The following is a 26406-nucleotide window of genomic DNA, read 5'->3' on the forward strand; positions in this document are numbered from 1 at the left end:
ATCCATCTACCTACCTATCCCCATCCCATGCATCCATCCATCCATCCATGCATCCACATATCTATCCCTAGTGCCCAGGTCACTGTTCTCTGTGCTATGTATATATCTGTATGTGTGCATGTTTACTTATGTCTATTCTCTGTCTCTTTCTCATATATATATGTGTGTATATATAGTAATATTTGTGGGATTGTTTTCATTCCCCAGAAACAGGGTGCAATCACAGCCAGCGCCCTGAGAGATTTCCTGCCACTGGCCTTGCACGTACGTGGCGCGCAGTTCCCTCGATGCCGCTCTCCCTGAGCCCCCCGAAGCCGGGGCCGTGTGTTTCTGGCTTCTCTGCGGCCGCTCGCGGTCTGCTGGGAGGCCACTGTCCATCCGTCCTGCTGCCTGCTGAGCCTCCAGCGCCCTGCCAGGCGCCCAGAGCCGGGGAGCCGCTGCCGTGGGGGATGCAGAGCGCGGAGAGCGAGGCCAGCCCTCGCCAGGGCCTGGAGGCCGCGGCATCCTCCTCTCCCGGGCCGCCGAGGGGGCGCCTCCGCGGCCCCCGCCCCGCCCGGGCCTGGGCTCCCCGGGCCCCCCTCCGCCGCGGGCCCTGGCCCCGCCCCTGCGCACGCTGCTGGCCGCGCTTTCCTCCAATGCTGGGCAGCCGGAGCAGCGCCGCCCGGAGCCGGGCCGGAGTCTGGGCTGTCCCGGGCCCGGCGGCCGCGGCCCGCCTCACGCCGTCGCGGGGCGCCCCGGCCCGCTGCAGCCCCGGCCCGCCGGCCGGCGGCCGCGCCTGAAGGAGCCGAGCGCCGCGCTGGGGGTCGCGGGCCCGGGGGGCGCCGTCCGGGGAGGCTGGGCCGCGGCCTGGGGCTGCGCCTCCGGGGGCCCGCCGGGCCATGGAGCTGGAGGAAGCCTTCCAGGCGGTGGGCGAGATGGGCATCTACCAGATGTACCTGTGCTTCCTGCTGGCCGTGCTGCTGCAGGTGAGTGGGTGCCCGCCGCATCCTCCGGGCCGCTGGGCGGCGAGGAGACCGGGGAGGCCCAGCCCCGCGCCGCCCTCCTCCGTGTCGGCGCCCCGGGGCGCCCCGGAGCCGGCCCGTCCTCCAGCTCCAGGGAGAGGGGGAGAGGGGGCGCGGGGCCCGGGTGGCCCAGGGCCTTGTGGCTCCGGAGTCATCCGGCTGTCTGCCCTTGCCTTGCGCTCCGCAGACTGCTAGACAGACAGACAAAGGTAGATACATAGATAGATAGGTAGACAGATAGACAGACAGAAAGGTAAATAGATAAATAGACAGACAGAAAGGTAGATAGATAAATAGACAGACAGACAGAAAGGTAGATAGATAGGTAGATAGATAGACAGATAGACAGACAGACAGACAGAAAGGTAGATAGATAAATAGACAGACAGACAGACAGAAAGGTAGATAGATAGGTAGATAGATAGACAGATAGACAGACAGACAGACAGACAGACTGGTAGGTAGATAGGTAGATAGATGGATAGACAGACAGATACACAGAAAGGCAGATAGATGATAGATAGATGGTAGATAGACAGACAGACAGACTGAAAGGTAGATAGATAGATAGATAGATAGATAGATAGATAGATAGATAGATAGATAGAAAGAAAGATTCATCTGAAGGGCAAGACACTCCTGGGCCACTGGTTTCTGGGTTACTAAGTGCTGAACAGTCAATGGTTAGCTCATCCATTCTGCCCTGAACCCAGGATGCCCTGGGAAGTAAGTGGTCTATCTGATCCAGTCTAGCCCTTTATGCACAAGAGCATCCTTTCAGAAAATTTAAAGTTGTTTCTTTTTCATATTTTAATGCATTGTATAGAATAACTTCTGTTCAAACTCTTGTACATTTCCATTTAGCTAGCACCCAGAAAGAACTTCTGGATGCTCAGTGGTCAGAGCACTGGCCCTGGAGTCAGGAGTACCTGAGTTCAAATCCGGCCTCAGACACTTAATAATTACCTAGCTGTATGGCCTTGGGCAAGCCACTTAACCCCATTGCCTTGTAAAAGAAATAACTTTAAATTTTCATCTATTGTGTATATACACTGCCATAAATTTTCAGTTTTATTGGGATTTTATAGAAGCATTTTGGTATATTTATTTATTGGTAGTTTATGGAAATCATTTAAAGCTCAGAAAATTCTGGGCAATGAACAAATTTGTAAAGAGGGGTCTGAGAAACCTGAGTTCTAAAGGCCAACATTGCTTCACTTCCCTAAGTGGTGGGAGGTAGGAAGGAAGTCCCTTCTAACTGTAAAATTTATGTGATACAGTGGAAAAACACAGCCATTCTCATGAGTTCACATTTGGAAATTATTAGCAAGAATTTCAAGCCTGATCAAAGAAGAGATTAACTAATAGGGGGCATAGGCCTATGAGCATTCTTCAGTTTACTAAATTGCCACCCAGTGTGTCTAGGCACTGTGATATGACCACAAGAATGATGGAATTGCACAAAAGGAGGAGGCAGCAGGAAAGTTTGAAAAAATAGGAGCTAGCCTTAATGAGTCTCTTTTCTTTTCCTGTATTATTTGAGGTGTAGATGCTTTTTGTACTCATCAGTAGAAAGGAAATTGGTCAGGTTCTGTTTTCCCAGTATACTAATAAACTGTTTTCCCAAAGTTATCCTGTAAGTTGATTGTTTGAATACTTTGCCCAGACATCAGTAAACAAATATTCATTACTGTGTGGAAAAACTCATCACATTATATTTGGGGTAGGGGGAGGGTGGGAAGAATTACAAAGAGGTTTTGGAGTAGGTTGCCCTGTACAAACTTATAATGCATTCTGGAAATATCCTTTGATAATTTATCAAAACTGGGTCAAATATAAGCTCCCCCTAAAAAAAAAACAAGCAAAAATAATGTAGTTAACTTTTGCTACTTAAAAAGGAGAGTATGTTATGTAGCTTAGTTTGCTGAGTTTGAAGAAATTGGTTCAGATCCAGCTACTTGTGTGATTTTGGGCAAATCAGTTCTTCCCTGAGACTCGGTTTCCCTATGGGTAAAATTGTATTACATTTCCATCATTCCACATCATGCCACATTTTGCCACAAAGCTCCTGAATTTACCACCTTTTTCAGATATCACCTGGTATGAATCAGCCAGAGTTGGCAGACTTTCCAAATTCTTGCTGGTCAGATGACTTTTCTACATATTTTAGCATCACTACTGCCATCTTGTGCATAAATAATAATGGTTACTTGCCATTTATATAAATCTTTAAGGCTTGCAAAAATACTTTAAATAGATTGTTTCATTTGATTTTCCAACCAAGGATGTAGGCACTATTATTATTTCTATTGAAGAAAGCAGGCTCAGATTGGTTAAATGACTTAACAAGGGTCACACAATAGTAAGGTCCTGAGGTAGCATTTATTAAGCACCTACTACGCACTGTGTGCTCACTGCTAGGGATGCCAAGAAAGACTAAGTGAGTGTCTAACTTCAAGGAACTCAAGGAAATGTTTGTGACTTCTAGTCTGACCCTCCATTCCTTTAGATGGAGTTGCCTTTTCTACCCACCCTCCTCCCACACACATGCATTGTAGTGTCTATAAGGGCTCTGCTAAGAGTTGTTCAGTCATGTCTAATTTTGAGTGACTTCATGGACAATAGCACAGGCCCTTCTGTCCTCCACCATCTCCTAAAATCTGTTCAAGTTCATGGCCATTGCTTCCATGACACTATCTTTTCATCTCATTCTCTGTCATCCCCTCTCCCTTTGCCTTCAGTCTTTTCAAACACCAGGACCTTTTCCAATGGGTCCCATTTCTCATTTGGGGGTATCTGACCTTCCAGGGAATAACCTGAGTCAATTCCTTTAAGTATTAGCTGTTTTGCTCTCTTTGCCGTATTAAGGATTCTCAAAAGTCTTCTCCATCACCACAGCTCAGAAGAGTTGATTCTACTGAGCCCAGACTTCCACATAGGACAACTTTCACATCCATATGTTGCTATTGGAAAAACTTTGACTTTATGAACTTTAGTCAACAGGATGATGTCTCTGCTTTTTAGTATGCTATCCGGATTTTCCATTGCTTTCCTTTCAAGAAGCAAGTATCTTTTAATTTGATGGTTGTAGTTATTATCTGCATTGATCTTTGAGCTCAAGATTTGACATCAAGATCTGACACTGCAAATAGGATCATATTTTTTAAGGAGTGTAAGAAAGAAGCTACTATTGTATTTTACATACAAATTGCTACTTTGGGAATTACCTAGAGCTGTGGTGTCAAACTCAAATAAAAACCAGGGTCTGTAAAGTGTACTTAAGGATCTTTTCTGGGGAGGGAAGGGAGCAAATTGATTTAGAAAAACCACATGTTAGCATCATCTATGTTCTATTGTATTTTATTTAGTTAAATATTTCCCAATTGCATTTTTAATGTGTTTCCTGTGGCACTTGGACATGTTGAGGATGGCAATGGTGGGTTTGACATCTCAGTTTTTTCACCTGCAATATTGGTTGTATCTCTGAGGTCTACCCCTTTTATCTCTCTCCATGTGATTCTGTGACCTTTTTTAGTTCTCAATCTATGATTCTATGAACTGTGTTCATATTTATAAAGGACTTTTAAGTTGAGGCAGCATTCACATGCAATTGGTTCCCTTTCCCTCTATATTCAGTGCACGTGTGTGTGTGTGTGTGTGTGTGTGTGTGTGTGTGTGTGTAGCTTTTCCAATTACATGCAAAGATAGTTTTCTAAATTTATCCTTTTGCAAGCTTTTCTATCACTCTCGTTTCCCACCCCTCCCCATGGCAGTTAACAATCTGATATAGGTTATAAGATTCTATATGTTAAACAAAAAATGTCATGTACCTAAAATGAAACTAGTTTTAATTCAGTTCAGTATACTTTAAGAACCCTTTTTTTTACGCAGAGCTTGGTGCTAAGTTTAAATGACAGAGCCCCTTCCCCCATAAATCTTTCCAGGGAATATAATGGACACATAAGTGATAACAGTAAAATGATACTTTGAAGTCAGTGTTTTATATAGCTGTGAACATTATACTATGTAATGTTTGTGGGGGGGATTATTAACTAGAGCAGAAAAATCAAATTCATTGACAGGATGGTGCAAAGGTGCAGAACTTTTTAATGTGGCCTGATCCAGATTAAAATATAATTGGGAAATGTTGAACAAAGAAATTAAAAATATAAGACAACATAGATAATGTGATTTTGTGATTTTCTAAGTCAATATGAGTCTCACTGGGACCTGCTTCTATTTGAATTTGACTCCATTGAGGAAACAAGAAAGACTTCTTGGAGCATTTAAATTGGGTTTTGAGGGAAGGAATTCAATATGAATAGGAGTGGGAGGAGAGACATTCCATAGGAAACATCAGGAAAAGTAGGTAAGTGGCAAATCAGAGATCAGAGAGTAGTTTAATTTGGAAGAAAGGAGTAGAGTAAGATTTGAGGATGATGCCCAAGATAGCCATCACATCTAGTTAGCCTTGTCTGGATATCTTTTAAAAAAATCACCAGGCAAGCTTAACCAACTTAAAATTACTGAACCGGATAAGAGTGGATTATAATGTTTAATGTTGAGTCATTTAGTTTACTTTTCATTTTTTGCCTCTATTTCCTGGTAGAGATTGTGAGTTGAAAGACTAGTCAGTTAATTAGCATTTAATTAAAGTGCCAACTGGGTTTGAGGCACCCTTCACACACCTAAGGGCAGGAAAATATTAAATATTCTAGTTGAATTGACTTCTGTATTTGTGAATGTGAAGGAAAATGGAAGACAAGATAGACTCCTTTGTTTTAAATTCTATTGGAATATTACTGAGCTCTAAGAAATGATTAACTGTGAAGAATACAGATACAAGAAAAGACATTTGAACTGATGCCAGAAACTAGTTGTATAGTCAGGGATAAGTAACAATTACAAACAATGTTGAGTCATTGCCATTTCAATTAGAGAACATTGTGCTGGCCCAAGGTATATGTGTGTGCTTTGCAAACATTTTATGTCTCTGGGACCCGCTGAAAAAACCACGGACTCAGTTAGTTGCTTATTGTATGTGATGTTGCTGTTCCTCTACAAAGCTCTAGAATTAATGAGAAGGATCTCTGTTCTAGAAGAGTTAACAGCAAGGCCATAAAGTCTCACAGATAGTAAATATCAGAGGCAGATTTGAACTGGCTTCCTCTGACTGGAGAGACATTGCTTCTGTTGTAACAACCTTCAATGAGATCTAGGATTTTATTAATCTTGTTTGTTTTCAAGTGACTACAGTCTAGGAAGAGAAAGCACAATTATTAGTGTCAACTTTTTTTTTTCTTTCTATTGATGGGTTTTAAAGGAAGGGCAAGGGGTGCAGTGGATAGAGCATCAGCCCTGAAGTCAGGAGTACCTAAGTTCAAATCCAGCCTCAGACACTTAATAATTACCTAGCTGTGTGGTCTTGGGCAAGACACTTAACCCCATTGCCTTGCAAAAACTAAAAAAATAAAAATAAAGGAAGGGCAGATCATTGTCAATTTTGGCTCTGCCTCTGACTATTTTCATGATTTTCACAGATCATTAGCTTTTTCTGAGCCTTAGTTTACTCAGCTGTAAAATGAGAGGGTGAGGGAGATTAGACTAGATGATCTTCAAAAACCTCTAAATATTTGACACTATAGTCATCTCCTAAACTCCCTTTGAGAAGATCTCTTTGTGTATGTCAAGCTGGAGAGGAGAAAAGCGAGGAAGGCTTCCCTTGAGAAGAGGAATATAGCAGGATTGGAATTTGGGAAATTTTCATATTCAAAGTCAAGAGCAAGGTTCTACCACCCCTTGAGATGAGAGTAGAGTCATGGCAACCTTGTGTTAATAGACATTGATAGAATTCAGAATTGAAAAGACACTTAAAGAGCTTATCATCTCCAGCCTCATTTTACAGCTGAAAAAAATTGAAGCCTAGAAAGGCATAACCATTTGTCCATATATACCCAGTTGTAAGGCTTCAAATCATATTTCTAAGGTGCTCATAAGTTTACAAAATACTTTCCTCCTAATAAAATTATGAGGTTGATATGAAATTATTTTTACTATTTTATCAATGAAGAAAGCAATACCTAGAGGGGTAAAGTGCTTGCTAACTGATTGAAACGTATTACTCATTTGGTTACTGAGTGTGTAGGAGGTGGCTTCTTTCCGCTTTCACCCATTGTCCTACTTCACATTCTCAGAGATGGAGAACTGACTATATAACCATTATAACCATATAACCCATATAACTGTTCCTTATGACCTCTCTAATTGTGGGCTAAATTAAAGATTAAAGATAGAGAATGGTTGAGTACTCATTCAATGAACTCATCATACCCTAACTATGCCAAGATTCATTAAAGTATTGGTCCTGCTGATTAATTTTGGATCATACTGTTCTGGAAATCCTTCATGAGTAATTTACAAAAATGTCATTACCCTAACTGGTAAAATGATGGTTAATATACACTACCAGGTTTGGAGAAAGAGAATAGTCATGAACATTAATAATGTCTTATCCTTTCATGTTGTTTTTAAAGTTTAAAAAAAATCTTGTTGGGGGCGGCTAGGTGGTGCAGTAGCTAGAACACCGGCCCTGGAGTCAGGAGTACCTGAGTTCAAATCTGACCTCAGACATTTAATAATTACCTAGCTGTGTGGTCTTGGGCAAGCCACTTAACTCATTTGCCCTGCAAAAACTAAAAAAAAAAAATCTTGTCTCTCTTGTATCCTATTACCTCTTTATTTAATTTTCATGATGATTTGTTTTGCTGTACATGAAATCTTTAGGTATTCCCTTACCAGGTGTAAGTATCAATAAGAAGAAGCAAAGAGTAAATACACTTTTAAAAATAATTGTTATTTACATCTTTTGTTTTTATGCTCTTAGAATTTCTCCCTATAACACTCTCCCTCATATATCGCAGAAAATTCAACAAATGATTACTACACTGAAGAAAATATGACAAAGTTTGCAATATTCCACATTCATAGGAACATCCTCTCCCATATATATATATATATATACATATATATATATATTTGTATATATATATATATATATATCTGCAAAGGAATTGGGGAAAGTATCTTATTTTTCTCTTTTTAAATATTACAACATTCATTTTCAAGCCAATAAGCATTTATTAAGTGCATAAGTAAATAGCACTATTATTATATGATGTTATTGTTTTTATTTATGTTGTCATGATCATGTGTTTTCTTGATTTTATTTACTTCATTTAATGTCACTTCATCAATAAATTTCTCCATGCTTCTCTGAATTCATCATAATCTTTGTTTCTTATAGCATGGTACAATTTTATTATACTCAAATTACAACAATTTATTTACTCATTCTCCATTCAATGAGGATGTTTTACTCCCACTTTTTTACTACCACAAAAAAGACTGCTACAATTATTTTGACATATATAAAACCATTCTCTTTATTAATGAACTTCTTGGGTAGATGCTTGGGAATCTTTGGGTCAAAAAGCATAGACATTTTAGTCATTTAACTTATATAATTACAAATTATTATCCAGAATAGTATACTAATTCACAGTTCCATCAACAAGGCAATAATATATATTTCTTTCAATTATCTTTCCAATATTAGTTATTCCCATCTTTTGCTATCTTTACCAATTTGCTGGGTATTAGAGGAAATCTTTGTTTTGATTCACATTTCTCCTATAATTAGTAATTTGCAGAATTCTTTCATATAGTTGTCTGTAGTTTACAATTCTTCTTTCAAGAACTGCTTATTTATATCCTTTGTCCACTTATTTACTCTGGACACTGGTTTTTGTATTATTTATTTGTTAGCATTCTAGATATCTTAGATATCCAACCTTTATCTGAGAAATCTTATATACATTTTTTTCCATTCTATTTTTAATGCATCTGTAAAATTAACAGAAGATGTTCTGATAGCAGCATTATTCTTTATTTCTTCTTTTTACCTTAACCAACCAGATTTGTAATTATATTGACATAAGGAAGAAATTCCCTTTGGAAATGCAAATCAGTCCCCATTCTGCAAAAATATAAATATAATCTTAGAGTGGTCTGGGGTACTGAAACATTAAGGGATTTACCCAAGGTCACATAACCAGCACAATCAGGAACAAGAACTAAAGATTCTGTTATCTGTCTACTCCCCAGTGTTGCCTTTAATTTCTTTAAGCATTTTTAAAATTTAGAGTTGTCAATTTCCTTTGAGTTTAAAATGTTGTATCTTGATTGTACAGGTATAACCTCTTTTACATTGCTTGCTGTCTTGAGAAGGGAAAGGGAAGAAGGTAGAAAACTTTGGACTCAAAATCTTACAAATGTGAATGTTGAAAACTTTATATGCAATTAGAAAAAATAAAAGACTATCAAGACAAAAAAAATTGACATATCATTTTAGAAACCACATGGATAGAAATATCTGGTAGCACATAATATATGGATAGTACACTTTTTCTTTTATTATTTTTGAATTTGTTTTAGGATGATTCATATAAAACTATATAATTTTTTTGAATTTAGAAGACATGAGAGATCAAGTCTAGCTCCTTCATTTTCCAGGTAATTAAACTGAAGCCTAAAGAGATGAACTGATTTGATGAGGGTCCCATAACTATTGAGACAGGGTCAGGAACCAAGAACCAAGCCTTCTAACTTCCAGTCTAGTATTTTCTTTATAACATCAGGCTGTCTACTCTAACAATTTATGGTTATTCATATCAAGTTTTTAATACCAGGTTATCTCCTCATTTTACCTCTTACCTATTCAGTATGCTTTGTCTTGGCTGCCATTTTGTCTTCATTGGGGAAAGTTCAGTTTGTTTCATAATATTTTAATTAAAACAAAATTAGGAGACACTATTGCAAAAACACCATTAGTTTAATTTTAAATTCCAAGATTGGTCAAATCACTTGCTATTTTTTGATTAGCTGATCTATTTTATTCTCTCTTACTTTTGACAATTCACTATAAAATAATATTTTAAATTGCAAACAGGGATAGGGAACTTAGCTCTGGATTATCCAATCTTTGTTCATTTACTTTTACTGGTGGTTGGTTGTCTAATGGACAAGAATCAAAAGGGTCACATGTAACTAAAATTCATGTGTCAATGAAACCTTTGGCAAACTTTTGTGCCCTGACCTGTGCTAATACTCTTCGATGTAATGAGTTTGATTTTAGGGTAGGGTTAGGTAACCTCAAGCCCACAGATACTACTTACTTCACTGCAAGATGTAATGACTCTGCTACATATTACCTGAATGACCTCTAGCCTGTCTTTTGGGCTTATTCTCTGGGCTCTAGTTTTATCATCTATAAAGTAAGGGAATTGAACTGGTTAGCCTTGAAATTCATTTTAAGCCTGTAAGGCTAGGGTAGATCATTGAAGTGTTAATAGGTCTCCATAGTATGCTCAAGTTTGGATCTTTAATGGGACTTCCCTCTGCTGTTAAGATTTGGGAAGATCTAGTGACATAAGATTCACTAAGATTTAAGACTATAAATTGAGGTAGAGAACTGCTAGTGAAGAATAGCTTTTGCTTGTGACAAAAGGCTAAATAGCTTTTTTTCCCCTATATAACTGGCATTAAAAATAAAAAGGGATAATTAGCATTTCATTTCCTGGGGACATAAAGTTAGACTGTATGTTCACTGTAAGAGAGACTGACTTGGCTCTTTCTTGGAATCTTCAGTATTTGGGGCATAGTGTCTAGCACATAGTAGTAGGCTCTTAATAAAAGTTAGTTGATTGGCTGAAATTGAATTCCCACAGACTAAGGAAGAAAGAGAGGGAACTACTTAATAAAATACTCTTTTCTGGATACCAAACCTTCCTTTCTTCTTTTAAATGAATAAGGGATCATGGATTTACAGTTCAAAAGGAGCCCATATAGGCCAACCCTTTTGGTTAGATTGTACTCTTTTGTTTTCGAAGGGACTAAAAGGGAGTCAAGTTAGTATGTCTAACTGTGTCAGACCAATTTGAGCTTAGAAGACTCTGTGGCAGGTTGAGTATATATAATATACATATATATATATATATATATATACATATATACATATATATGTATATATATGGAGTTCATATGAACATTTGGAATAAAGATATTTCTAAATTTGCAAATCTCACATTTCTTTTAAGTTACTGCAATTTCATTTCACTCATAGAACATAGTACCTTCTTTGATGCAGGCATTCCATGCTGGGAGGTCCTTTGCCAGAATCTCCCATGTCTTGCAATCAATTCCATAATTCTTCAGAGAGACTTTGAGAGTGTCCTTGTAATTGCTTCTTTTGACTTCTGTGTGAGCACCTGCCTCAATTGAGTTATCTGTAAAACGGACTCAGAGACCATATAGTCCAGATAATAAAAAACACTGGTACTTAATTGACTTGACTAAGATGAAGGATGGCTGTTCTACTTTCCTTTATCACACCTTCTGAGAAAACCACTTTCCCCACTATTCCCTTCACTAGAACATTTTTTTTTTAGGTTTTTGAAAGGCAAACGGGGTAAGTGGCTTGCCCAAGGCCACACAGCTAGGTAATTATTAAGTGTCTGAGACTGGATTTGAACCCAGGTACTCCTGACTCCAGGGCCGGTGCTTTATGCACTACGCCACCTAGCTGCCCCTCACTAGAACATTCTTGATCTTGAGCCCTATCCTTCTGCTTTCCCTTCCTCCCCCACCCTCCACTACCTTCTGCTGACTTTCAGCAGATTAAATTAAAGTCAGCAAACAATTAGATAGCACCTATGTTGTGTGGCATTGTAGTTAAGATCTAATTTGCTAAGCAGGTAGGAACTGTTCTGTGATTGAAGCTCCTCCCCAAATTACCAGTGTTCTCTTTATTTATCAAATCTCTTGGCCTTTTCTTGGACTTCATCTTTCCAGAGGGCCTGCTGCATTTGATATTACTGAGACACCACTTTCTACTCTTAATAGTCTGGATCATCATCTATCTCCCTTTAACTGTAGATCCCCCCCCCCCCCACAAAATCTCGGCTCTGAATTCATCTCTCTGTGTGTCTCTGTGTCTCTGTTTCTCAGTTTCTACTTGTCTATCTGTGTCTGTCTCTCTGTCTCTGCCTCTTTCTGTCTCTGTCTCTCTACCTGTCTCTCTGCCTCTGTCTCTCTGTGTCTCTTCTCTATCTCTCCCTCAGTCTGCCTTTCTTTTTCTCTGTCTCTCTGTCTCTGTCTTTCTGTTTCTGTCTCTATCTCTGTCTCTGTGTCATTATGTGTGTCTCTGTTTTTCTCTATCTCTGTCTCCTCCCCCCACCCCCACTTTACCAGATGCCTTTAGATGTCTCACACTAGATTTCTCATAGACATTTCAACATCAACACATCCAAAACAGAGCTCATTATCCCTGCTTCTGAACTTTCCTATTTCTGTCAAAAGTACCAGTCTCCATCCAGTCTCCCAGGTTCATGACCTCAAAGTCATCTTCATCTCTTCCTTTTCCCCACCTTCCCCTCATTCCCAGTCAGTCACCAAGTCCTGTCAGTTCAGTTTCTATACATAGAATATTTTTTTTCAAATCTCCTTTTTCTCCATTCACTGCTAACCTGCTTAGGTCAGTCTTTTAACACATCATACCTGGACTATGGCAGTAACCTTTTAATTGGTGTCACTGCTTCACATGCTTTCTCTAACCTACACACATTCTACACACAACAGTGATATCATAAGGCACAGATCCAACCATATCATTCTCCTGTTCAATAAAATCGAGCAACTTCCTGATACCAGAAGGATCAAATGTTTTCCACTGTTGGACACTTCCAGTCTAATCCAATCTAATAAGCATTTATTAACTACCTACTATGCTCCAGATACTGTGCTAAATCCTGGGAATACAATTAATAAAAAAGAGACAATCCCTGCCCTCGAGGAGCCTACAATCTAAAGCCCTTTACATTTAAGGTCATTTACATTAAGCTCCAACTTAGATTTCCAGGCTTATTAATGTTGGTTCCTTCCCTGTCATGCACTTGAGTTCAGCCAAACTAGCTTGCTCCTTGTTATACATTGCAATATGCCTCTCATCCCTAGCATTTCTAACATCATATTATTCTCCTTGCCTAGATATATTCCTGTCCCATCTAAAATCCATGGTTCCTTCAATTCATGCTTCAAATCTCAACCATGCTGCCTCTCTTCCCTGAGGTCTTTCCTGGTTCCTCCACCTAGTAATATTCCCCTGCCAAGAATTAAATTGTGTTTATTTTGTATATACTGATTTTGTGTCTACCTTTGTGTATACATATTTCCAATGATAGAATGTAAGATCCTCCAGAGAAGACATTGTTTAATTTTTGTCTTTTGTTTCTTCAGTGTTTGACACATAATAGAAACAAATAAATATTGTGATCTTGTTGTACCTGTAATTTCCAGTTCTTGAATATTTCAGTGAAATGGCTCTATCCTATGTTGTAGTTTCTTATAGATTCCTTTATCAAGATAAATTGCCACCCCTAAAATGACCTACATCAGTTTTTCATTACTCTAGATTTACTACTAAATGTGAAAATGCTTCTTAACATGTTTATATTAGCCTTCTATTATGCTACTTATCATGTCATGATTCCCCCCCTTTTTTCTCCAGAACAATTTTATTCTCATAATATGACAAACAGTTCTTCTTTTGATTTAAAAAAAAATCCAACTTTTTCACTTAACAGTTGGATCATTGCCTCATAAAATAGACTTTTTATTCTTTAGATAACAGAACACATGGCAAATTTCAGAGATGACCAGATTTTATCAAGTGGTCCATCTGATCAGAAAGTAATTTCTGTTTCATCAGCTTTGTGAAAAAAAAGAATGATTTTTCTTAGAGCCAGGTGAACTCAAACATTGTCCAGAATTTTGCATTACTAACCTAATAGTTCATGTGTGCTGGCTAAATTTAAAAAAAAAAACCTAAAAATAGTGTATATATCTGGTTTTATGGAAGGTGTTTGGAGCAGATGTCCTGAAGCTTCATTTATTGATTTTGGCCCTGCTGCTGGCATCACTTTTCCACATTTCTCTTCTCATCAGTAAAATTGGGATCATATTTACTGTATAGAAATTTTATTTAATTCTTTATAAAGCAAGGATTCTTAACCTGGGTCCCCTAGATAGATTTCATGGGGTATGTGATCTGGAATGAGAAAAAAAAAAGCTCATCTTTATTTTCAGTAACTTCTACCTGAAATTTAACTTTTCTTTCAAGTATTAAAAAAATTTTTTTAAAGAGGTTTCTAGGTTTCACCAGTCAATCAGTAAACATTTCTTAAGTACTTTTCATATTCCAGCCATTGACAAAAGACACCCTGCCCTCAAGAAGTTTATAATTTTTCAGGAGAGACAAAATGCAAACAAATATATACTCGAAATGAACTATATCTAGGATAAATGTTGTTGTTTGTCTTTTGTTCTCAAAGAAGATCCTGACATCAGGGAATTGATGCCATGACATGCAAGTGAGTTGGATTTGAATGAGGGGGGTTATCCTTAGTCATTTTCTCTTCCAGAGGCATCTGGGTCCAATGGCCAGATATGGATCAGGAGGACTAGATGTATTTCGAGGCAATTAGGGTTAAGTGACTTGCCCAAGGTCACAGAGATAGTAAGTGTAATAAATAATTAAGAAGGAAGGTTCTGGAACTAGGAGGGTTTGTGGAAGTCTTCCTATAGAAAATGGGACTTTTAGCTAGGACTTAAGGGAGCCAAGGACATCCATGATCAAAGCAAAGAAAGCAGGGAATATGTCTGGACCTGAGAATGAGAGTCTTTTGTAAACAACTAAAAGAGTCCCAGAAGCATAAATAAAAGATTAAAAATGGTATAAACCTTACATAGAATCATAGAATTAAGAGTTGGTGAAGACCTAAATGATCACACAGTATCATTATAAACATGAGGAAACTGAGGAGTTGAGAGGAGTAGGTGATCTGGTTATCATCACACATTGCAATAGGTAAGAAAGAGACCATAATCTTTGGTTCAAAATTAATTCTCCTCCAGGCTATACTCCTAACTTTCTCTTTGCTCTACCATGCCCCAGAAACCTCTTCCCCCTGAGAGATCACTTTACCTCTGGAATTCTCACACTAGATTACCCTCTCCTACTGCAGCCTCTTTCTCAAATGAGAAGATATTTGTAAAGCACTTAACAAGTCATTGGTACATAAATCCCTGTTCTTTCCTTCATCCTCTGATTGGTTAACTCTCTATTTTAAGAAGAATACCTGTCCAGCCACTCTCATTCTCATCATTCTTTTATGCTTTCTCTTCCACCAATAGAATGTAAGCTCCTTGAGGATAGGAACTGTCTTTCTGCTTGAATAGTAATGCTTTTTAAATTCTTGTTAACTTGTTGTTTCTACTGTGCCTCACAATATCCAATTATGCTCTTAAAATGTCTGAGGGTGGCTAGGTGGCATAGTGGATAGAGCACCAGCCCTGGAGTTAGGAGTACCTGAGTTCAAATCCGGGCTCAGACACTTAGTAAATCACCTAGCTGTATGGCCTTGGGCAAGCCACTTAACCCCATTTGCCTCGCAAAAAACTAAAAAAAAATGTCTGAAAAGAATGAATTCTATAAGCAGAGATGACTCCATCCAAATAGGGAAGGCTCTGGGCTGTCTAAACCTATGTGTACTGAGAGCCCATTGATAGAACCATGGTGGGAATAACTGTATGTACACTTCCAGAAAAGGATTGTGATTGGAGTTAGGTGAATACTGGGTATTCACAAAGGCTGTGAATTGTTGCTCTGTATTTTCCTTCTCTGAAGCCCACAGAAAAGAGAATCAATCCACAGGCATTTCTTAAGCTCTTATAGTTCACCAAGTACTGTGTTAGGGAAGCTTAGTGTCACAGTGCAGGACCTGGAATCAGGAAGACTTGAACTCAAATCTAGCCTAAGACATCAATTATATGACCCTTGGAAAGTCATTTACCCTTTGTCTATCTTAGTTCCCTCATCTGTAAAATGAGAATAATAATAATAATAATAATAATAATAATAATAATAATAATGACCCTACCTCTCAGGTCATTTTGAAGATCACATAGGATAATAGATATAAACTAAGTGTTATGTAAATGGTACATAAATATATCATATATACATTATATAGCAGTTAGATATAAATAGTAAGTGCTATACAATGTCAGCTATTATGATGGTGCTGGTTATTATTATTATTATTATTATGTGTCAGGGATATAAATCCCTTCTTCAGGGAACTTCCTTATTGAATAAGAAGATAAATATACATATGTAGGTCTGTGCATCATAGACACAAGGCAACTTTTGAAGGGGGAATGTGCAAAGTCTTCAGGTTGAAGTTGCAACTTCATTTGCAGTTGAATCTTGAAAGAAGGAAAGGGAATAAGCAATTATAGAGGACCCAGTGTATACCAGGTGCCAAATACTATACAGTTATTAACTTGTTTGATGCTCACAACCCTGCAAAGGTAGATGCTGTTATTATCCCCCATTTCACAGTTGGAGAAACTGAGGCAAACATTAATCAACTTACCTTTAGTTATATAGCTAGGAAGGATCTGAGACTGACCCCTGTACTACCTACTTCAATGGACAAGAATGACAGGGAAAGAGAGCACACCTGTAAGTTCATTGGTATAATAAACTCCTAGAATAGATAACCTCTTCCATTGATTTAAGTCGATACTTTTACTACTGCTTCTGGTCTTAGACCAGAATCTTGAGACTATAGCCTAAGATACTAAGGCACAACCTGGTGTCAAGGTCACGGATTTACCCAGGGTCAGTACAGTTCAGAGAAAGAGTATTTGAACCCACTTTTCCAGTCTCAGAAGCTAGTTCTTTATTGATTATACAACCCTCTTCTTTTGAAGGTAACTGGAAATTTGAAAAGATGGTAGTGAGGTCAGGACATCCAAAGCAAAACTGTGAAGCTGAGAGATGGGGGGGGGGGGCAAAGTTAAGTTACAATTAGAAGGTACCTGCAATTGGACCATGGAGTTTGTGATGAGAATGATATGTAAAAAAGGCTAGAAAAGCAAATTGGGACCAAGTTGTCAGGAGCAGGAGAGCTGAAAATTAGGTCATGCCAGACTTTTTCCCCTCATAAAGAGGAAACAAGTTCCTCCTGCTATAATGAAGAGGGAATTGGCAGCAGAAAAAAGGAGGGGCAGAACTTAGTAGAGCTGACACATAGGGATACTGGAACTGAGGATGAGCTTTAGCAAGTCTCAGAGTATTTAGGAAAGATCTAAAGTAAAAGAAAAAAAGAGAAGATCTTAGGAAAATTAAATCTTCCTAAGCTTAGAGGAAAAGAAGGAAGAGATTAAACAGTAATTGAGAACAAACAATTAAAGGTTAATAATTTGAGAATCTAGATTTACTTAGGTATTTGAATTTCTTTAAATCTTATTCTAAATATTGTGCAGTATATTTAAATATAATAATGAATAAATCTAGTAAATGTTATGCCTAGCTGTGTTTAGCAAATATGATCTTTTTGATTTTTAAAAATGAACAAGCAAGTCCTCTATTCTCTGATACTTAAGTTAACAATTCATATGAAAAACATAACCGTAGTGCAGTTAAGAGTGGCCACCTAGTGGCACTTATCTGAATTTGGGCAAATTATCTGAATTTATCTGAATTACTTTTAGGCATAGTATCTAAAAAGAAATAACAGTTTGGGATGTTCAGACTTCTAAAGTGAGGGCTAGTATCACATTCATCCTGCTCATCTTCCTAACCTTCTGTGAAACTCAAATCATGCAATATTTCCATGAAGCCCTTTGAAAACTATGAAATTTTAGACCCACGAGGTATTGGTGGTAGTGTTATAATTTATACAGTATATATAATTACACTAGCCATAAAAATACATCCAAAAGAGAACTGTAAATTCATGAGTGGAGATTTTTAAGGTGGATAGTGAATTTCTGTGGGATGTTTTAATTTTGTGCTTTTGTATTGCTAGCTTTATGTTGCCACGGAGGCAATCCTCATTGCACTGGTCGGGGCTACGCCTTCCTACCACTGGGACCTGGCAGAGCTTTTGCCTAATCAAAGCCATGGCAACCAGTCAAGGACCGAAGACCAAGCCTTTGGGGAATGGTTTCTGACAGCCAATGGAAGTGAGATGCACAAGCACGTCCATTTCAGTGGCAGCTTCACCTCCATCGCCTCCGAGGTAAATGATTAGGAAGAGAAAAAGATGTACTGGATCACTTAATAAATTGCCTTTTTTCCCCTGATCATCCATTTTTTTTTAATTTTACATATATGAGTTTTAGGTACATCTCAAAGGACCATCATAAGCATAATCAGTAATTGTCCTAATAATGGCACTGTGCTGTTATCTAAAGAGTGGGGATAGGAACTGAGAGTGGATGTAGGGGGTTCCTGTAGAGGAAACTTATTTTCCTACTGATGTGAGTCGACCCCTTCTCAGGCAGGAGTTGTCTAGTGCTGAGAGGTTCAGTGATTTGCCCTGTCTCAGATAGTCAGATACCTAGTCACTAGGTCTTCCTGGCTTCAAGATCATCCAAGGAACCCAGATAACAACATCGCCTTCTTCAAATTCGTCCTTTTCAATAAAAGAATAGGAAAATGCTATTTAAAAACTTATTCTTTTCTCTCCTCACTAGAAAGGATGGAGCAGAAATCCTATAAAAGAAGTTCATATGAGATAACACAGGAAATGTCACAGCATGACAATTTTTTTTGTATTTTTTTAAATTTATTAATCTAATGTTCAAATGCATTAAGTTGACATGAACATGCTCAATAGTTCTGAGTTCCAATTCCCTTCCCCTCTCCTCCCCATCAGAAAGTAATTTGATAGTGGTTATCCATGTGCAATCATGTTAAATACATTTCCTTGTTAGACATGTTCTGAAAGAAGAATTTCTTTTTTTTTTGTTTTTTGTCTCCTTGGATGTACTTTTCATATGTAATCATTTATCCCACACATTACTATGATAACTGTATTTCTTGAATATTTTATCATGATAATAGCTAGCCTTTATATGCCACTTAAAATTTTGCAAGTTGCTTTATAAATATTATCTCATTTAATCTTCCCAAGAACTTAAAGGGGTAGGGGTTGCTATTATCTTTATTTTACAGAAGAGAAAACTGAAACTGAGAGAGTTAAAGTCAGGCAGTTAGTATCTGAGGCTTCCTGATACCAGATCTACTACTCCCCTAGTTGCCACTATTAAGTTATATTTATTTTTCATGCCATTAAGTTATATTTATATCTCATGCCATATACATGGCACATGAGGTTCATGAAATAGATTGGACCTAGACTTAGGTAACATGGGGAATCTATCAAGTGCCACAGAGTAAGGACTGGAAATCTCACACTCTTTTTGGAAGTGGGAAACACTCAAGCAATGGGCAGTAATCCTCCATGTTGCTAACAGTTCAGTGGGGAAACTGGTAGTAGAAAAGCAAAAAGACAAAAGTTGCTTATATTTATTTAAGGGATCACTTTGTCCAAATTCCTTTGTTGTTGAGTCATTTTAGTCATGTCCAATCCTTTGTGACCCTATTTGGGGTTTTCTTGTCAGAGACACTAGAATGGTTTGCAATTTCCTTTTTCAGGTCATTTTATGGGAAATTGAGGCAAACAGAGTGAAGTGATTTGCCTAGGGACACACAGCTAGTAAGTGTCTGAGGTCAAATTTGAACTCAGGTTTTCCTGACGCCAGATTGGCACTCTATCCATTGTGTCACCCAACTGCCCCTATAACACCCAGCAATCCCTAACCAAATCCCTAACCATCCCCTTAAACTATTGTGATAAAGGAGCCAGAGAGACCAAGGCAGGGAAGAGAGTGAGAGTAATTTGTTCAATAAACATTTATTATAGCTACATTTGATGTTGGGGAGGGCTACAAAGAATTGTCTTGTGTTTGTCAGGTTAGAATCCTGATAGGAGAAAAACAAAAGGACTCAGGCAAATCTAAGAAACTGCTTTTACCAAATGAGAAGATGAAATGATCCTCTCTATAGCAACCCTGTTGGTCATACAAGTTTTTCTTGGGCAGTTCCATGTTGAGAAGTTTTTTTTTTTCCTCAAATCTAATGTAAATTTGTTTCTTTGTATATTGAGCTCACTTCTAGTTTTAACTCTGGGGCCAAATGGAACATACTTACTCCCTCTCCACTTGAAACATAGTGATCATATTCCACCTCTTCCAACACCTGTCTTTTTTCTTTGTGTTTCACTTAAACCTATGTCTCAAATTAGAAACTGAGCTCAATTTTCTTTTATCCTAGATTCCATTTAGACTGCCTCTGTAGTCCCACATTGTTGCTCAGCTTAAACCCCAAATACATATGTTGCAATGAGGGATGTGAGCTTTCCAGGATGACTGGGGAGGAAGATCTAGCAAGCACATTGGTGATGTGAAACATTTACCACATAGATAGTCTTTGTGGAATTAGAAATGGCTTGGTTGTCTGAATGGGAATGAAAAGTATAGGAAAGTACAGAGGATCAGAATGTTTTTAAATGAATCCCTCTTCAAGAAAGTGACATCTAGGGGTGGCTAGGTGGCACAATGGATAGAGCACCAGCCCTGGAGTCAGGAGTACCTGGGTTCAAATCCTACCTCAGACACTTAATAATGACCTAGCTGTGTGGCCTTGGGCAAGCCACTTAACCCCATTGCCTTGCAAAAACAAAAACAAAAACAAAAAAAGAAAGTGAAATCTAAGTGGCAGACTAGATAGAGTACTGGATCTGGAGTAAGGAAGACTCATCTCCCTGAGTTTAAATCTAGCCTTAGACACTGTGTGACACTGGGCAAGTCACTTAACCCTGTTTGCCTCATTTTGTTCATCTGTAAAATGAGATGGAGAAGGATATGAAAAACCACTTCAGTTTCTTTGCCAAGAAAATTCACAAAGAGTCAAACACAATTGAATAACAACTCATGAAAGTAATGAAAAGAAGTAATCAAAAAATCATAACCACCTTTCCTCACATTGTGTCCCTGTCAGACCTTGAACACATTTTTCTTATGAAGTGTTTTAGGAAGGGGCAAAGGAAAAAAAAAGGATGCAGATGTGATTAACTTGATACTGTATGCTGGAGAGACTATAAACTGGCAGGCTTGACTATTCTGAAATGAGTTTCTAATAGCCATTGGGGTGAATTTATGTAGCAAATTGCTGTCTGCTGTATTCAAATTATTCCCCGAGCTATGACTCATTCAGAAAGTACCAAGCATCACTGAGACACACAATTATCATGCTTAATTAATGTTTGCAACCAAAAAAGAGTAAGGTTGGATTCTTTAATATCATTGTGGATAATGTGGAACTGAAATGGACTGATTATTATCTTGAGATTAATATATTTTCCCTAAGCCTTACCCCAGGGTCAAAAGAGAGAGTATAAAAACTATTTGAAAAATCCACTGCAATAATTGCTTTGGAAGCTCATTTTTTTTAATGCCTTGCTTCCTTATGCCGGTGTTACTGATTGTAATAGCCTGCACACTTCACCCATTAAGTGGTAATTCAGAATGACAACTACACAGAGATTGAGCAAGTTAGTTAATCACCATGAAACTGTTCCTGAAATACCCTGTCCAATGACTCCCTCATCACAGAAGGCCGATGGTTGCCCAATTTCCTCCTTTAGCAACATCCTCCCATAGCGAGGGAGTTTCAGGAAGTACAGAGAGTGAAGAGGCCATAATTCTGCCAAGATTTTCTGAATCTTCATCTTTGTAGCCAAGCCAATAGCCAATACACTAGTGAGAAAGGGTCAGTAGGGAATAGCCCAGAGTTGTGTTTGTGAGAAGCTATTTGTCATACCAGCCTATCATTCTGAAAAGTTAAACAAGCTCTGAGATGGAGTAGCGTGTGTTGTTGGTGAATGTGGTACCCATTTGAATTTCATCTCAGTCATCTCAAAAGCAATATTTTCAAGGCCATTGCCTTCTAGTTTGATAAGGCAGTAGGCTGAAAGGCTGAATGGGTAAGGACAACAGTCATATGTTTTTTCTGGTTTTTCCAATCAACCTGTGCACATGTAGCCCTCTATAAGGAATTCTGTCATTTTTCTCCTTCTAAGAGGACTGAATTTTACTAAGTAAGCAACTCCCACTGGGGTTTTCCAACAATCTGGTCCTTTAGAAAAGACAGTGGCCATATGGGTGGCCTAGCATCCATTTTCCTTCCTGCCTCGGTTAGCTAGGCTTTTCAAAGGAAGCTACAGTTTATGAATTACCTATTATAAATTTCCTTAGCCTAAAGGAGATTCTGTCTGAAATCAAGCAAGCCTATTTTTTCTAGACTTCTGCTAATTTCAAATGTTAGGCCTAACTAAAAGAAAAACAGGAATGTTAGTTTGTTTAAAAAAAAATGCCAAACAACTTAATGTGCATTGAGAAACTATATATATATCAATAAAATTGGAATTGTCTATACCATATAAGTGGTATGGTAATTCTGGTAAACCTAAATATTTTAAGGATCCCTGATGTCAGCCCCTCCCTAATTTAGTAGATGATTTAGTAAATTTGGATTAGTGAGCCCAAAACATAAAAATCGAAAACCTTGGAACCAACCTTTCTTAAAATTACCCAGGCTAATCCTTTGTCAATATACCAACATATATGACCAGATTGAATTTTATTGTATTCCCTATTGATGGGGCCTTTTAGAAATGCCACAGCTCATCTCCTCAAAAGATGATACATCTAAATTATGCTTCTCTAAATGTGTCTTCACTTCACCATCATGTGATATTAGGCAGCCAACTGGTCCTGTAGATAGAGGGCTAGATTTGGAGTCAAGGAGATTTGAATTCAAATTCTGCCTTAAACCTCAGTTAAAATCTGGCCTCAGACAGACACTACTAGCTATGTGACCTTAGCTTGGGCAAATCATCATACAACTTCTCAGTCTTAACTTCTCCATCTATAAAGTGAAAATAATAATTCACAAGGTTGTTGTGAAGATCAAGCAAAATTATTTATGTGAAAAACCAGGGGGCAGCTAGGTATCACAGTGGAAATAGCACCCACCTGGAGTCAGGAGGACCTGAGTTCAAATGTGGTTTCAAACACTTAATAATTACCTCACTGTGTGACCTTGGGCAAGTCACTTGACTCCACTGCCTCGCCAAAAAAAAAACCAGGCAAACTTTGAAGTATCATATCATGTACTGAGAAATATCCCTGAACTTAGAAGATCCGTTTAGAATTCTACTTTGCTGCTTATTAGCTGAATAATTTGGGCTTAGGGAGAAAGCTCTTTCATCTCTTTGGGCCTATTTCCCTTTCTTTCAGATGAGGAAGATGGAGGTTATCTTTATGGTCTCTTTCATTTCCCATCTTCTATGAATCTTTGTCTTTTTTTACTTCTTTCTAACCTATTCTCATGTTTTGATGTACTTTTATTGATGTACATTTATTAAATTTTGTTGTTGTTTAATCATTTCAATCATATCCACACTATGTTACCTCATTTAGGAATTTTTTTAGCAAAGATACTGGAGTGATTTGCCATTTCTTTCTCCACCTCATTTGGTAGAGGAAAATGAAGCAAACTGGGTTGACTTTTGAAGAGTTACCCAGCTAGTAAAATCTGAGGTCAGATTTGAACTCAGGAAGCTCTCCTCCTGGTATCAGTTCTGATGCACCATTTATTATGCCACTTAACTGTTATTATTTATTAAATCTCTCTAAGAATGGTTTAAAGCATGTTTCTGGTCACAGATACAAAAATGAAACCTTGGGGGTTCAGGGAACTGACATTCCAAAGAAAGAATGCAGTTATACCTTTAGTGAGTATACTTGAGTATGCTGGGTTTATATCAGATTGTTTTTAAATGGGTTTTTTTGGGTTTTTTTGCAAGGCAGTGGGGTTAAGTGACTTGCTCAAGGTCACACAGGTAATCATTAAGTGTCTGAGACTGGATTTGAATTCAGGTTGTCCTGACTCCAGGGCCAAAAAACTTCAACCTGATTGCCCTCATTTCCTTTTTAATTTTGTCATATCTGTCCCAGACTTGTATCCCTGTCAGTCAGACATCTCAAACTAGATATCCCTTCAACATCTAAAACTTATGTCCAAAACTGAAATTACTAGCTTTCCCCAAACTCTCACTGCCATTTCCCCTCCCTCTTCCTTCCTTTTCTTTCCTTTCGATTCTTCCTCCCTACTTTCCTTCCTTCCTTCCTTCCTTTTTTCCTTCCTTCATAACTTCCTACCTTCTTTCATGAATAAATATGTCTATATGAACAACTAGCTTAATATACAGAGCCAGCAACACTGAGAAATTATGCATTTTCTTCCAGGTCATACAAGTAGTATGTGCTGTGGACAATATTTGAACTTAGATCTTCCTAACTCCATAGCTGCCATTATGCACTCTTCAAAATAGCTTCTTTTAGTATTTTTTACATAAAGGAAAAAAAAAAGAAAACCCTCCATATATTCAGCAATGATTATTTTTAAATATAATGAAAAATAATTATTTTAAACAAGCAATTACACTCATTTCTATCTAGAAGATGAGTGCCATCAAAAATACTTTCCTACCAAACTCACACTGTTGCTAAATCTTTGTCTTATTGTGTCTTATTTGGATTTGTAGGCTGCCTCAAGTCCTATTCATGACTATGGTTTGGTCTGTCTTAGTTTATTCTCAGCTGTTTATCAGCATAAGAGTTCAAATGCTACATTGAATCCTTCATATTTCCCAGGAAACAATAGTATCTTATCTGTCAAATTTTCTTAGCCTAATTTTTTTTCTAACAAGAGTGACCTGTCTGTCTAGTTTTCAACTGTGAACTCTCTGACCCCTTTCATCCCTCCTCTGGCCTCTTCTTTTTTCATGAATGAGACTAAAGGAAGAAAAGAACACTCTCTGGTTGAAATTCTTGCTATTAAAATGCTGGATGATCATTTTACCAAGCATCTGATCTGTCCAGTACTTGCATGATTTTTGCCAGTTGTGTAAGCAGACTCATTTCTGGTGTGGTCCAAGTCTCTCAACTCATTTTTCAAAAAATTATTGTTGTTAATTACTAATGTTAGAGCCAGACCTTCAGCAGTTAAAGATAGAACATGCTAGAGAAAAAAAAATATGAACTGGGTTTATATATTCTTGAACTAGAACATCCTCATTTTGCAGAGGAGGCCTACCTAGGTAAATGACTGACTGTCCAAAGCCAGTTCCCTCATTTTAAGTGACTTGTCCCAGTTCACGCAGGTAAAAACAGAGTTCAAGTTTAAACTCAAGCCTTCTGATACCATCGATGGAGCTGTTTTCACTGCACTGTGGAGCTGAGTTTTAAACCAAGTTCTTATTATTATCTGATCTGAGACCCACAATGAGCGATTCAGAGTGCCTCTGACTTTGTGACCCAAGTGAAAAATAATTTACCAGTTCTGTGCATCTTTTTGGGTTGCTGTGGTTTTTCCTTCCGACTTTGAGTCCAGGCATTATTCCCCCAATTTTATAAATTCATTTCATTTCAGTCTAATTCAGGAAACAATAAATGACAATTGTGGACAAAGTATACTGGGTGTTTTGATGCTAGTAATAAAAGTACAGAAATGAAAGAAAAGCCCTGTCCTTAAAAATCTTATACTCTGCAGAGAAATACAAACAAGAAGACAGATGCAAAGGAAACTGAAGGCAGGAAAGCACTAACAAATAGAAGGATTAAGAGAAGCTTCCAATAAGGGGGTGCTCATGTTTTAGACATAGGTATAGCCTATGGAAAGATACTAAAGATTCTGGGTTCAGAGAATAGCAAGTGAGTCAGTTTGGCTAGAACATGAAAGAATGTTATTATGGTGGTAGTAATGAGGAAGCTAATGTTCTCAGTGGTTGAGTGACTTGTCTAAGGTCACACACAGTAAGTATAGGAGGTGAGTTCCAAAGATAGCTCTCCTGATTTCTTCTTTGGATTGGGTGCAAGATGATGAGTCTTTCACCTGAAGTAAATTAAAAACCTCTCACAATGCAGAGGTGCTGCAATCTGCATCAATATTGGGAATACCCATGCTAATGGAATAACAGGTTGTTGAGGTTCTCTGACAAGAAGCATGGCTACATAGGTGGGTCCAATTCTCTAAGAACTGTTGTTATTTAAATGTTTTTCAATCATGTCTGACTTCATGATCCTATTTGAGGTTTTCTTGGTAAAGATACTGGAGTGGTTTGCCTTTTCCTTCTCCAGCTCCTTTTACACAGATGAGACAAACAGGATTAAGTAATTTGCCTAAAAGTACCCAGCTAGTAAATGTCTGAGGCCATATTTGAACTCAGGGAGATGAGTCTTCTTGCCTCTGGGCCTAATACTTTACCTACTGCACCTAACTGCCCCCAGGAACAGTCATCAAAATATGCTT

The 26406-nt window shown here is 38.1% G+C and overlaps 1 protein-coding gene across 2 annotated transcripts in view; it reads left to right on the forward strand.

Moving 5' to 3' along the window:
* Positions 1–875: 875 nt before the first annotated feature.
* SLC22A15 (solute carrier family 22 member 15) overlaps positions 876–26406 on the forward strand; it is a 97550-nt gene continuing 72019 nt past the window's right edge. For both annotated transcript variants that reach the window (XM_074188516.1, XM_074188517.1), the window contains exons 1-2: positions 876–965; positions 17993–18205. In XM_074188516.1, coding sequence (XP_074044617.1) covers positions 879–965; positions 17993–18205 — 300 coding nt within the window. In that variant the 5' untranslated portion in view covers positions 876–878. The remainder of the gene's footprint in view (positions 966–17992; positions 18206–26406) is intronic.

Source organism: Macrotis lagotis, chromosome 5 (genome assembly GCF_037893015.1).
Source record: "Macrotis lagotis isolate mMagLag1 chromosome 5, bilby.v1.9.chrom.fasta, whole genome shotgun sequence".
Taxonomy (NCBI): Eukaryota; Metazoa; Chordata; class Mammalia; order Peramelemorphia; family Peramelidae; genus Macrotis; species Macrotis lagotis.